This window comes from Platalea leucorodia (genome assembly GCF_965183815.1).
Source record: "Platalea leucorodia genome assembly, chromosome: 2".
Classification (NCBI taxonomy): Eukaryota; Metazoa; Chordata; class Aves; order Pelecaniformes; family Threskiornithidae; genus Platalea; species Platalea leucorodia.
The window spans coordinates 128,076,677-128,087,982 of NC_138824.1; the positions used below are offsets into that span (position 1 = coordinate 128,076,677).

Below are 11,306 nucleotides of genomic sequence, written 5' to 3' on the forward strand. Positions count from 1 at the left end.
CATGCTACCACAAACCCGGTGCTCATCCACCTTTTAACGTTCTCTTCAGTTCAAGCTCCGACACGCGTCGATTCAACAATAAATGACCTTATTCAAGTTTCTACCTCAAGACAACAACAAACGCCAAGAGGAGCACCAGGTCCTGCTCCCCAGGCAGCTACAGCACCGCAGAAGGATTTGAACGCTTTTTGCCAGAACTACACCCGCGTCCCCTCTCTCAGGCTGGAAGCCAACATGGGCACAAGTCTAAGAGGAGTCAGGACAGGACTCGGGACAGGAGAGTAGACAAGCAGCGTAGAGCTAAGTCTAACTGCCCAGCTCGTCCCCTGCAAGCATTTCAGAGTACATTTCCGCAGACTGCAGGACTTTCATGAAACGTTCCTGGAAGCAGAGTCTAACCTCTCCTCGCACAACTTGTGAGTCTCGGCAGAGACGGCACCGAGTGTCACAGACCAGGCGTTCACAGCCTGTTCATTGCTAGCGCAGAACACGCGGGGCCCAGCAGGCAGACAAGTCACCATGACCGCACCCATCCCTCCAACATCATCAAAGCCAAGAGAAGAATCAGGACAAAGCACAGATTTCGTATCTTCAACTTCCAAAAACTCAGCAGGAGAGGAAGCAATCGGTGATGCCATCTTAAGAAACGTCAACTCACCAAAGGAAGAACAACATTAGGGTTGCACAGCGACATAGCGTGAAACCAAAAAAGTCCCACACGTGTAACCAACTACAAACTGCGCGCTTTTTTTTTCGCTCTAGATTGAAAGAAGGAATCAAAGGCCACAATCACCTTCCCACAGTCACGTCACACAGGTGAGGAAAAAAAGCCAGAAAACAAAAGCCCGTGCACGCCTAGCACAAGACCGACACAACAAAAACTGGGCATGAAAAAAAGAAAAAGCTTTTCTTTCAGGCAAGTGACCTGTACGTGCATCTGCAGTCCTCTGCTCCCTTTGCCTTGAAGAACTACTGGCTTAAGAGTTTGAGTTCAATATGGAAAGTACTTAATCCTTCATTATAAAGAATGAAGCTTGAATCCTAGGGTAAAGCTATTAAAAAAAAAAAAAATGGAAGAATCCTAACAGGGAAAAGCAAATCCACTTTTGACTCTAAGGAAAGTTCATTTCATAAGGCTGTGGTAGTCTTTGTGCAAATATAGTTACGCCTGCTGCCACGAACGGCACAAGCTTCAGCATGACTCTGCTGAAAGCAGTAACAGGGCAGCGTTACTAGCGTGATTTCTCAATTTGCATCAGCGGGAAAACCCACGGAAGGCCCATCTGTTCAACCACAGCAGCAGAGTAATCAACATTCTCATGTCAATCAGTCAGCAGGCTTTTCTCATTCTCTCCGTTCCTATAACACAGTGTTTTCAATGAGGAGGGCACTGTCATCTCTTTACTTAAAAAGAAACAGAAGTCAGGAACACTAGTCATTTTCAGACTTTTATTAAGAGGAAAAAATATATTTTCTATAGCAGCGGTCAAAAGCTAACAGTGGAAAAGCCACAGACGTGATGCACAGTCTACCATCAGAGACTCTTTATAAATAGATTCTTTGTTTATATTTGTTCTTTGAAGCGACTTGCAGAAATAATTTATTTTGCAGCTTTCCAGAACACAGTCACACCACAGACATCATCTAGAAGAGAGAAGAAAGACAGCTTCACAAAACATGGATTTCCACTGGATATTGAGGGACAGTTCAACAATCAACAAACCCACAAAAACCAACCCCCCCCCGCCCTACCGTTAGAAATCAAAGTTGAAGTTCGGATCTATTAGAAGACAACAGAAGCAGAACCAAACTCTACTGCTCTCAAAGGCTGTATGCTGCCAGAAGCCTTCACCACCCTCACGAGGACAGCAGTGCTTACTCTAGTGTCAATGAGGATTACTTTGCTTTGCCTTCCCTCCCCTACGGAAGATACCTTTCCCATCAGGAACAGGACTCTGGGCCTTTTCCTGGCACCAGCTGAGATGCCAGGGCACTTCAGAGGCAGAGGTCCCGACGGCTCTACTCACCACATTCACAGTCCTGCTCATCTCACTCATATCTTGAAGCCCAGCGCTCTCATACACTCCTTGTGAGCTTCAATTAGGTGCCCGCAATTTTCTTCCCCCTTCTCAATGATGCTGCAAAACAAAAGGATTTCCAGGGTTCAACAACAAAATGTTTGCTCACTGTTCGTTAAAGCCACAGAACTGACAAGCTCTTGAGGACAATCAGAAACCCCTGTCAGGCTCCAGAGATCTTTTTGCCTATCCTGTCTAGGGTAGCACTGTTTTGGAAAGCATAATACTATCTCAAAAAGGTGCCCGGGTCTGGAGCTGTGCGCTTAAAACTCTGATGAAATGCCTAACAGAATTTCCTATTAACAGGCCAGTGTCTATTCTGGGCAAGTCTAGACGGGGATTTGTTATACAACACAAGGCTATCGCATCACTTCATCAAGTATGCTGATCTCGTCAGCGACCAGGAAAATCATTCAGTACGGAAGCAACAAAATTCCTCCAGTAAGAGACCAATACAGAATAGGTTGACCAGTAAATGACGTTTTAGTCCAGCTTCAGTTGGTATTTAGGTAACCTGAAGCAAAAAAACCTGTCCAGCTACTCTTAAAAACACGATTTACCACATATGGTAACTTTTGATGTCACTCATCCATCCAAGTGGCTAATACACATTCAAATGGTGGTAAGAGCCACCGTCGTCGGTGCATCGCGTATACCGCAAAAGCGGTTCAGACTCGCCCTCTGATTGACTGGCTGAGCGCTTTCTGTCCCAGGAGCCGGGGATTCCACCGCTCCGCAGAGCACGGGTCACCGGTCTCATCAACCCGCATCTGCCGCGTTACGCTGTTCTTGCTGCCAAAGGAAGAAACTACCAAATTGTGAATAACTAAAATATCTTATTTTCTTAATCATTTAAGTTTTATTACAATAAGTATGGACGGGTCTGCTGGCCGCCCAGGGCAACTCCATCTGATCCGGGACTTGCATCCTACCACCCTTTTCTTAGAGGGCCCTGGACTCACTGTCACTCCGGCACATAACTAGACACACACCCCCCTAATTTTAGCAAAAATAGAGTGTCCAGTTTTATGTCACCTACTGAAAACCATCTGTACCACCTGTCGGGTAAAAAAAAGACAGTTTGGTCACCAGATTAAAGTAATTTACTGTCATAGACAAAGGAACTCTATTTTGGGGGTGCATTTCATGCTATCTGATAGGTTGTATGATCATGAGTAAGCCTGTAATTACAAATGCAGCTATATACATCATTGTCAAGTTTTGCACCTCTGTGAGAAATGTCATCCTCTGAGACCTAAAAAAGCAAAGCATTTTGTTTTATTTAAAAAAGAACAGCGTTTATAATCAATTACACAATAAAAATGTTACTACCTGATGGTGCTTATTGCTCGGTGAACAGCAGTGAAAATTTGTAAGCAGCATTAAAAGCTAATCTCTGACACCTGTTTTAAACTAGGGCTATGACACATTAAACTTCTCATTTCTTATTTACCCTTTTAAGACATTTCCTCCTCCTCCTCCACACTCCTCCTCCCTCTCCCACCCCTCTCGGATGCCCCAGCACCCTCGGCCCGGGGGTGGGGAGGGCTCCCCAAATCACCGCGGCAGGGGCAGGAACCCCTGGAAGGCAGCGAGGAGCGGGGCAGGGAGGGAGGCCCCGCCGGCCCGGCCGGCAGCGGGCGGGGGAACGGGTTAAACCGCCCCAGCAGCTCGACGACGGGCCCAGCCCGCGAAGGGGAACGGCGGGGGGGGCCCCCAGAGGCCGCCCCCCGCGGCGGGAGCCGCCGCCGGGGCCCTCACCAGGCGTCCCGCGCTTTCTTGGTCTCGGGGCAGGCGCAGCAGGGCTTCAGCGGCTTCTTCTCCTCCCGCGCCTCCCCCGCGCCCTTGGCGTCGCAGCTGGCGGCGGCAACCGTCGACATGGCGGGCGGCTTCGGCCTGCGGGGGGGAACGGGGCGGGAGCGGCCGTTGGAGCGGAGAGACACCGAGAGGCCCGCGGCCTTCGGGGCCCTGTGGTTCCGGGTAAGCTTCCCCGCCGCCCGCCCCGCCCGAGCCCCGCGGCATGCTGGGAGCTGTAGTCCGCCCGCCCGAGCCCCGCGGCATGCTGGGAGCTGTAGTCCGCCCGCCCGCCCCGCGGCATGCTGGGAGCTGTAGTCCGCCCCCCCCGCCTCTTCCCGCGCCTCAGCCTCCGCCCCGCCGCCCTTCCCTCAGCCGGCGGCGTCGTGCGTTCTCCCAGCGCGGGGAACGACGGTGGCAACGCAAAGGGATCCCCGCTCTGTAACGATCAGTCAACGTGTCGAAACGGACGTTCTGCGGGAACACCCGGTACTTCACCAGCCAGAAAGAAAAGGGAAGGAGGGAGCGGGCAGGAGGGTGAAAAATGGCGTCGGTGGCTGAGAGGACCTGCCGCCCGCCGCCGTCCTGGCAAGAGCAGCCACTGACAGGATTTCAGTTCTGCCAGAGCCAGGCTCCGTCATCAGAAAGTTGCAGCCAACTACCTAAAGCGCTTTTTTTCCTGCTCAAGCGGTGGGGAAAACGGGGGCTCAGTTCTTTATCGCAGTTGTGCACAGAAAACTGGAGGTTTGTGGGAGCGAAGAACACGTGGCTGTGCAGGTACTGCACACAGGACCACAGCCACCATCACCGGCAACATGCAGTGTTGCTGGTTCGTGGCTGGGGGCCAGCCTGGCCGGTCCCTGCCATGGCCAGCAAGGGAAAAGCTACAGAGCTGCTTTTCCTTTGTAGTCTGCCCCAAACCAGGCATCAGCACCCTTCCCTTCCTGGTCTCTGCCATATACAAAACAGCTTGGCTCTTTTGCGACAGTCTGTCAGCTCCCTAAGGCAACCGCGCGCTACGCTTGCGCCCGCGACCAGCCCTGATGATGACAGGGTTATACCTGCACTTGTATAGACGGGCAGGCACGTTGCAGAGCAAAGGGACGCCCCACACCGGTAATGTGGGAAGGGCTGCACATCAGTGGGTGCGACACTGCTGACAGCTGGGAAGGGGAAAAGGAGAATATGCCCACTGGGATGCAGCTGCTCTGCCTTTTAACAGGGCGCAGCAAGAGTCAGAGAAGAACTGGCCGCTTACATCAGGTACTAAAGGGATACAAAATTGTAGGAGCACTGACAAGAACATTTGGAGGGACAGAAAGCCTGTATTTTAAGTATTTAATTAATTTCTGACTTTTAGGATGAGTTTTTTACACTTGGGGCAGATTCTCCCATACTTGTCAATCACAGAGGTATTTATTTTGGTCTGTAGTGAAGAGTAAATAGCAGTAGCTCCTATAAAACAGGTTACGTGCTCTTAGTCTCAGCAAAAATTAGCTCAAAATACCTGCTAGGGATCTGAACACTCCTGTCAGGTAAAAGGCTGAAAAGGGTCCTGCCCTATACAAGGCATGAAATATCTAGAAACCCCATTGTTTTCAAGAGCCCTGGGCAAGACCGAGAGAATTATTTCATTATTGTCAGTATTTACCCTTCCAATAAGCTAGGCCAGAAGTGAGATCATTCTCTGTTGAGTGATTTTGCTCTTCTGTTTCTCTGGATCACTAAGGTGAATGCCACCACCACTGACTCGTGCTACCTGAATGAGTAAATGATAAGAGAGGATTCTTTTCTGACGTCCTCATTCTCACAGAGAGATGAGAAGTAGAACCTAGCTCTTTTCCAGACGTCCAAAGCTCCACATTTTCATGACACGGGTAGATGAGGCTCTCCTGTTTTCACCATCGAGGCACCTCTGTGGCACCCTGACAATGCGACTCCTTGAAACGCGGCCTCCTGAGGAGATTGCCTATGCGTTGCCATCCTACCTCTGAAATGGTGTCCTGTAACACTCACTCACCTCATCAGCCACCTACTTAATTGTCCATGAATCTCAGCTCAGTAGCCTGCCCCCAGCTATCCCATTTGGCTGGGAAGGTTGTTCAGACTGACCTATACCCACGCAGCCTCCTGGTTCAGCACGCACACCTTGTGAGGCCGTGCAGCCAGGCACGATGAACAGGTTGCATACATTGACCAAAATACGCTTTTCCCAAATGCACGCAGACATGCTGCAAGGTGGAGCTGAGGCTGAAATGCCTATCAAAAGCATGCATCAGCTCTCCAAAGCACTGCCTTGTTATTAGTTCTTTTTTAACATATGAAGCATGTTTTCCTTTCAAATTAACTAGCTTCGTCTTTTCCTTTCAAATTAACTAGCTTCGTCTTTTCTTCCTAAAGCTTTATCTGCTGGCCACTATCCAAAGGCCTCCATAGAGCTGGTGACAGCAATACAAACTCTGAGGGAAAGCCTATGGTAAAAAAAACCTCAAAGGGGGTTTCCCAAGTCTGCAAGTGAACAGTATCTTTTATTTTTAAAAAAGAATTTGTGTGAGATTGATTTGGCCTGTAGAAACCAGGAAAAGACCAAACAAAACCCATTTTATACTCTTGCTGGAGTTACAGAATACCAAGGGCAGAGGGAGGTTAAAATTTAGTCATCTTGGGAGAAGACTTCAGAGGGGTCTGCACAAAGGTATGGTCTGTGGAGATGAAACATCTCTGCAAGCAGCACTGCATTTTAACTAGCAGGTTTCCAAATAGATTAAGGAGGAGCACCGCTATTTTGGCCATGCCGCCTGGATGGTAAGAGCTTGTAACAGAATCACCCTGGAAGAAGGAATCACTTCTTGGTGGGATGAAGGGGCAGGGAGGGAGGAGAAGGAAGGGAGTTGCTATTAAAGCACAGTTAAGGTGTTTTCATACTGATTGCACGCATCTGGAGTACAGTGCAGAGGGGAGATCACAGCCTTTTCTCTTCTGACATTACATTGTGCGTAAGGATCGGTTGTGAACTTGGTGCATTTTGTTTTCCATTTGTCCTCTGCCTGCTGACAGTGGCAGAAGAATTATGTTCTGTGCGTGTCAGGATGAACAGACTTACCTACCAGACAAAGAGGAATAGCTAAGGGCGGGCTACTGAGACCGCTGGAAAACTGTCAGATCCAGTACCCAGGAAAGGAGATTCAGTGAAAATCTCAGAGTCTCTGAAAGAGAGAATGAAAAAAGTCCCCCCCTCAATCGACCATGTCACTTGGCAGCCTGGTGCCACATGTGAGAGCACAGGGGCTACAGATAGCACTGGACATTTACAGCTCTGGGTTTAGAGGAGTAACGGGAGAAATAGGGGGAGACTGCCTGGTTGCCATGGGGTTCCAAATTATTTTCCCTGTACAGCCCTTTATCAGAATTGAAGAACATACAGCAGTGGCTCGTGATGTGTTAACATCACAGTAGCACTGCAGTCATCACCGTTGCCTTCTTGTATCGTTTCAGCCCACTAAAAGAACAGTTGTCCAAAAAAAAGAGTACTTGTCTGTTAGAGAGACTCAAATGGACAGCCTTTTCAAGGAACCTCAAAACTATATTTACATTCATTGTTACTGTTAGGTAGGGTAAGCCCCTACCAATGTCAGTTAAAACTAGCTGTCTGGGGTAGTCTGGGGTTTTCCAGATTTTTCACACTTCTGATATACATGATAGAAGGTAAATTTAGCTGGGGAAAATCTGTGTGGTGAAACAGAGCTAAAGGCATTTTGATATTTTCCACATAGTGCCTATTCTGGGAACCACTAACCCTTTACCATCTTGAAAAAAAGACACCTGTTCAATATTGGTCTAGAGCAATATTTTTGTCTTTGACTTATATGAGACTGCCACTGCCCCAGCAGCCCAGTCAACCATACGCTGTGTTTGATTGTCAAAGAAGTTGGCTGTGGTTTCGGTCAACCCTTAGATACACACAGGAAAAAAAGGACTTCAAACCTCTGAGCAAGATGACTTGCCAGGGCCCCGTTGCCTATTATATTAACTGCCCAAGTACAGGATAGAGTCTCTCTTTTTGATCAGAGTTGCAGACCTGCAACTACCAAATACTATCAGCTCAGCAGTGTGACCTGAGAGAGAATGAACGCTGGGATAGAAGGATCTTTACTCTGGTCTAGTACAATGGAAGAAACGCTAAAGCGATTAATTACATCCCCTCTAAGCTTCAAACTCCATCTTTAGGTGAAGGCAAGTGGCTCACTGGACTAAAATCACCTCAAGAAGTGATGCGCCAGTCCTTTCCCAGGCTGAAGAGGCAAATCCCCGTGTTTCAGGACTACGGCGTGAATTCTGTATGCGGGGATGCTGTAGCACAGGACTGAACCATCCCCTCCTGGGAGATCACCACGGAAGGCTGTATGGAGAGAGTCTCCCGCCATACTGGCAAGTCCTTAAAGAAACAAGAGTAGAATCAAGATTACTTTTAAGGCATTTCTGTCTCTTTGAATGCCCTACACGCTGGTACTGTAACAGATCATCTCTTACCAGAAATTTGGCCAAAGCTTCAGAGCGTCAGAGGCTGGAGGTGGAAGGCAGTTTGCAAGATTGCAGTCATTTTCCACTTCAGAACCAGAACTGCTGTCTCTGACATTTGCAGGACTCGGCCCACAACATCCCAGAAATTCTGGGGTCTTAAGCTGGGACCAGGACTCTGTGGCCTAGCCCTCCACAGGGCGGGGGGAGAAATCAGTGGTTGGTTTTGGTATAAACTTAAAGGATCTTAATGTCTTTCACATTTTTTTTCTGCACATCTCTCCCCAGTTTGTGCAAAGATTATGACTATCATCACTTTCATGCCTATGCCTCTTCTTTTCACTGCCCGTTGAAAGCATATCCAAACATATTAGTAAAAGATAATGAATTTGCCATGCATGCGACACTGCAAAAGCCAGCTCAGCAAACTCAGCACCCAATCCCTCTGGTAACGTGGCAAAAGAAGGAAGCTGGCATTTGGTACCATGCCACAAAGTAACCTGCCTGTTCCACATGCACTGGGGGCAAGAACAACGGAGCCTCTGGCAACACGGCAGCTTTTCCACACTGTGGATGTGCAACAGCTGATGTTGGATGCGCATTTCAAGCCTGGTCAGGCTTACTTCAGGGCTTGCTGGGATGAGTGGTCAGCTGCTCCCTTTTGTGGAGGGAACACTCATGAAAATCCAGGCGTTCTGGAGTAGATCGCATTGCACAGAGTGGTGGGAAGGAAAGGCCGAGTGTTTGCACTCAAATGGCTGCATGTGCTACCGACACAACACAAGAGCATGGCTGAGGAAGACAAGTGTGTATTGTCTGACAGTCTCTCCCCTTAGTAACTTAGAAAATCCTAACCCATATTTGGAAACAACATCACTAATCCTCCAAAAGACATGAATCTGCAAAGGTCTGTCCCTCCGCTGCAGTCAGACTCTCTGTTTTCAGTTAAAAATCAGAATAAAATAGAATCATAGAATCGTTAAGGTTGGAAAAGACCCTTAAGATCATCGAGTCCAACCGTTAACCCAGCACTGCCAAGTCCACCACTAAACCATGTCCTCAAGCACCACTTCTACCCATCTTTTAAATACCTCCAGGGATGGAGACTCAGCCCCTGCCCTGGGCAGCCTGTGCCAGTGCCTGACAACACTTTTGGTGAAGAAGTTTTTCCTAATATCCAACCTAAACGTCCCCTGGCGCAACTTGAGGCCGTTTCCTCTCGTCCTATCACTCGTTACTGGGGAGAAGACACCGACCCCCATCTCGCTACAGCCTCCTTTCAGGCAGTTGTAGAGAGCGATGAGGGCTCCCCTCAGCCTCCTCTTCTCCTGACTAAACAACCCCAGCAGCCCAGGTTTAAACGTGTTTAGGCATGCAGAAGACACACGCTAGTCACTGAGGGGGAAGTTTTGCTAACCTCAGATATTTCTTTTTCCTCCACTGCAGAGTTAACCAAGACAGCTGTCTATATAGTTCTTTACAAACAGGAAACCTCTTTAATTCTCACTTCTCATGAGTTGAAAGAGTAAGGCTTTCAGACTTCTGCGTAACCCCTATATGAATTGCCAGAACTGATCAGAAGGTGACCCCAAGCAATCAGGCAGCCGAGCAACTGTTAAGATACAGCACCACATGCATGCATGGATGATCTCTGATTAGTTACCCCACAAAAATCAAATGCTGCCTAAGGCCTGTGCTTATGCGCTACAGGAAATCTCATTCAGAGCCCAAGTCCACTTGCCTGTGTATTGAAAAAAAATGCCTCACTGTAGTTCCATAAAATACTCATCAACTGAAACTACTAAACTACTGATCAACAGAAAATATTGATCAACTGAGAAGCAGCAGTACTGTAGGTCCGCTTCTTTTCCACTGCACACATTCCAGTCATCCTTTTTTTCCCCTAAGTGTTGCTGCTATTAATTTTATTCTGCTTGGTGGCATGGCACTTTGATGTCTGTGTCGGTAGCAAAGCCGGCTTGTTTGAATGTATTCAAGTCTCTCTTGATCATGTTTTATGAAACGTGAAGCTCCACTATAGCAAATAGTGTAACATTCACAACAAACTGCGGGAGCTAACTGGAAGCCTGGAAGGAATCATTAGTATTTACAAATACATGAGCCATTCCATTTTTGAGATGTCACTGATTGCAGCTGCATACTTCTATGTACTCACATCCCAGCATCTCGCTCCTTTTCAATATTGCATCGAGACATATGCTGTACAGTGCTGCAAGCTGCTTGTAAAGAGCCTGCAACATTACACATCTTCTGAATCCATTTTGAATCCCCACAGCCGTTACTTGCAAAGGTACAAAATAATGTAGAAAATTCAGTCACTCTTAAGCCATTTCTTTCACACCAGTGGTCAAGCTACACTTTGACTTTCATCACTTAATTCTCTTGCACTTGTTTTCTTCTGCTTTTCTTATCGTTGATCCAGGAGAAGAATTTCTAAGTGAGCACAACGAGCATTATTGGCACTTTCTGAAAGATCTTTAGAATCCTTATTCCCACCAAAAATCAATTGGACTTGACTATCAAGTGCTTAACGGTCAGATTTTAAGAAGCGTTCAGGCATCTCCATATGCAGGTGGAGGCATTCTCAAGAGAGCCTATTTACATTGACATCTTCCTAAATACATTATGTAGCTGCAGTATAATTATTTTTTTAAAAGTGACATGGGAACATAAGTCATCTACGTGGCAGAAAATTTCATCTAAACCTTCAGCTCAAGCCCATTTCCTGACTATTTTGCCCTGTTTTTCAATATGCTGTACAGTATGCACTGCAGTATTTTCTCCAAGTACCGAGTGTCTTGGGTCGGTACTTACTCTGTGTAACAAACACTAAATTTTACTCAGCACATCCTGTCTGGACTGGCACATCATTAACTTCAACTACCCCAGTCCCTT

General features: G+C 47.6%; 1 protein-coding gene across 1 annotated transcript; it reads right to left on the bottom strand.

Moving 5' to 3' along the window:
* Window positions 1-1,435: 1,435 nt before the first annotated feature.
* COX17 (cytochrome c oxidase copper chaperone COX17) lies at window positions 1,436-4,083 on the bottom strand. Its single transcript, XM_082334867.1, has 3 exons — window positions 3,840-4,083; window positions 2,028-2,138; window positions 1,436-1,644 (listed from the first exon to the last, which is right to left on the bottom strand). Exons 1-2 carry the CDS (start codon window positions 3,956-3,958, stop codon window positions 2,054-2,056), a joined length of 204 nt encoding a protein of 67 aa, XP_082190993.1. The 5' UTR covers window positions 3,959-4,083; the 3' UTR covers window positions 1,436-1,644; window positions 2,028-2,053.
* Window positions 4,084-11,306: the final 7,223 nt, after the last annotated feature.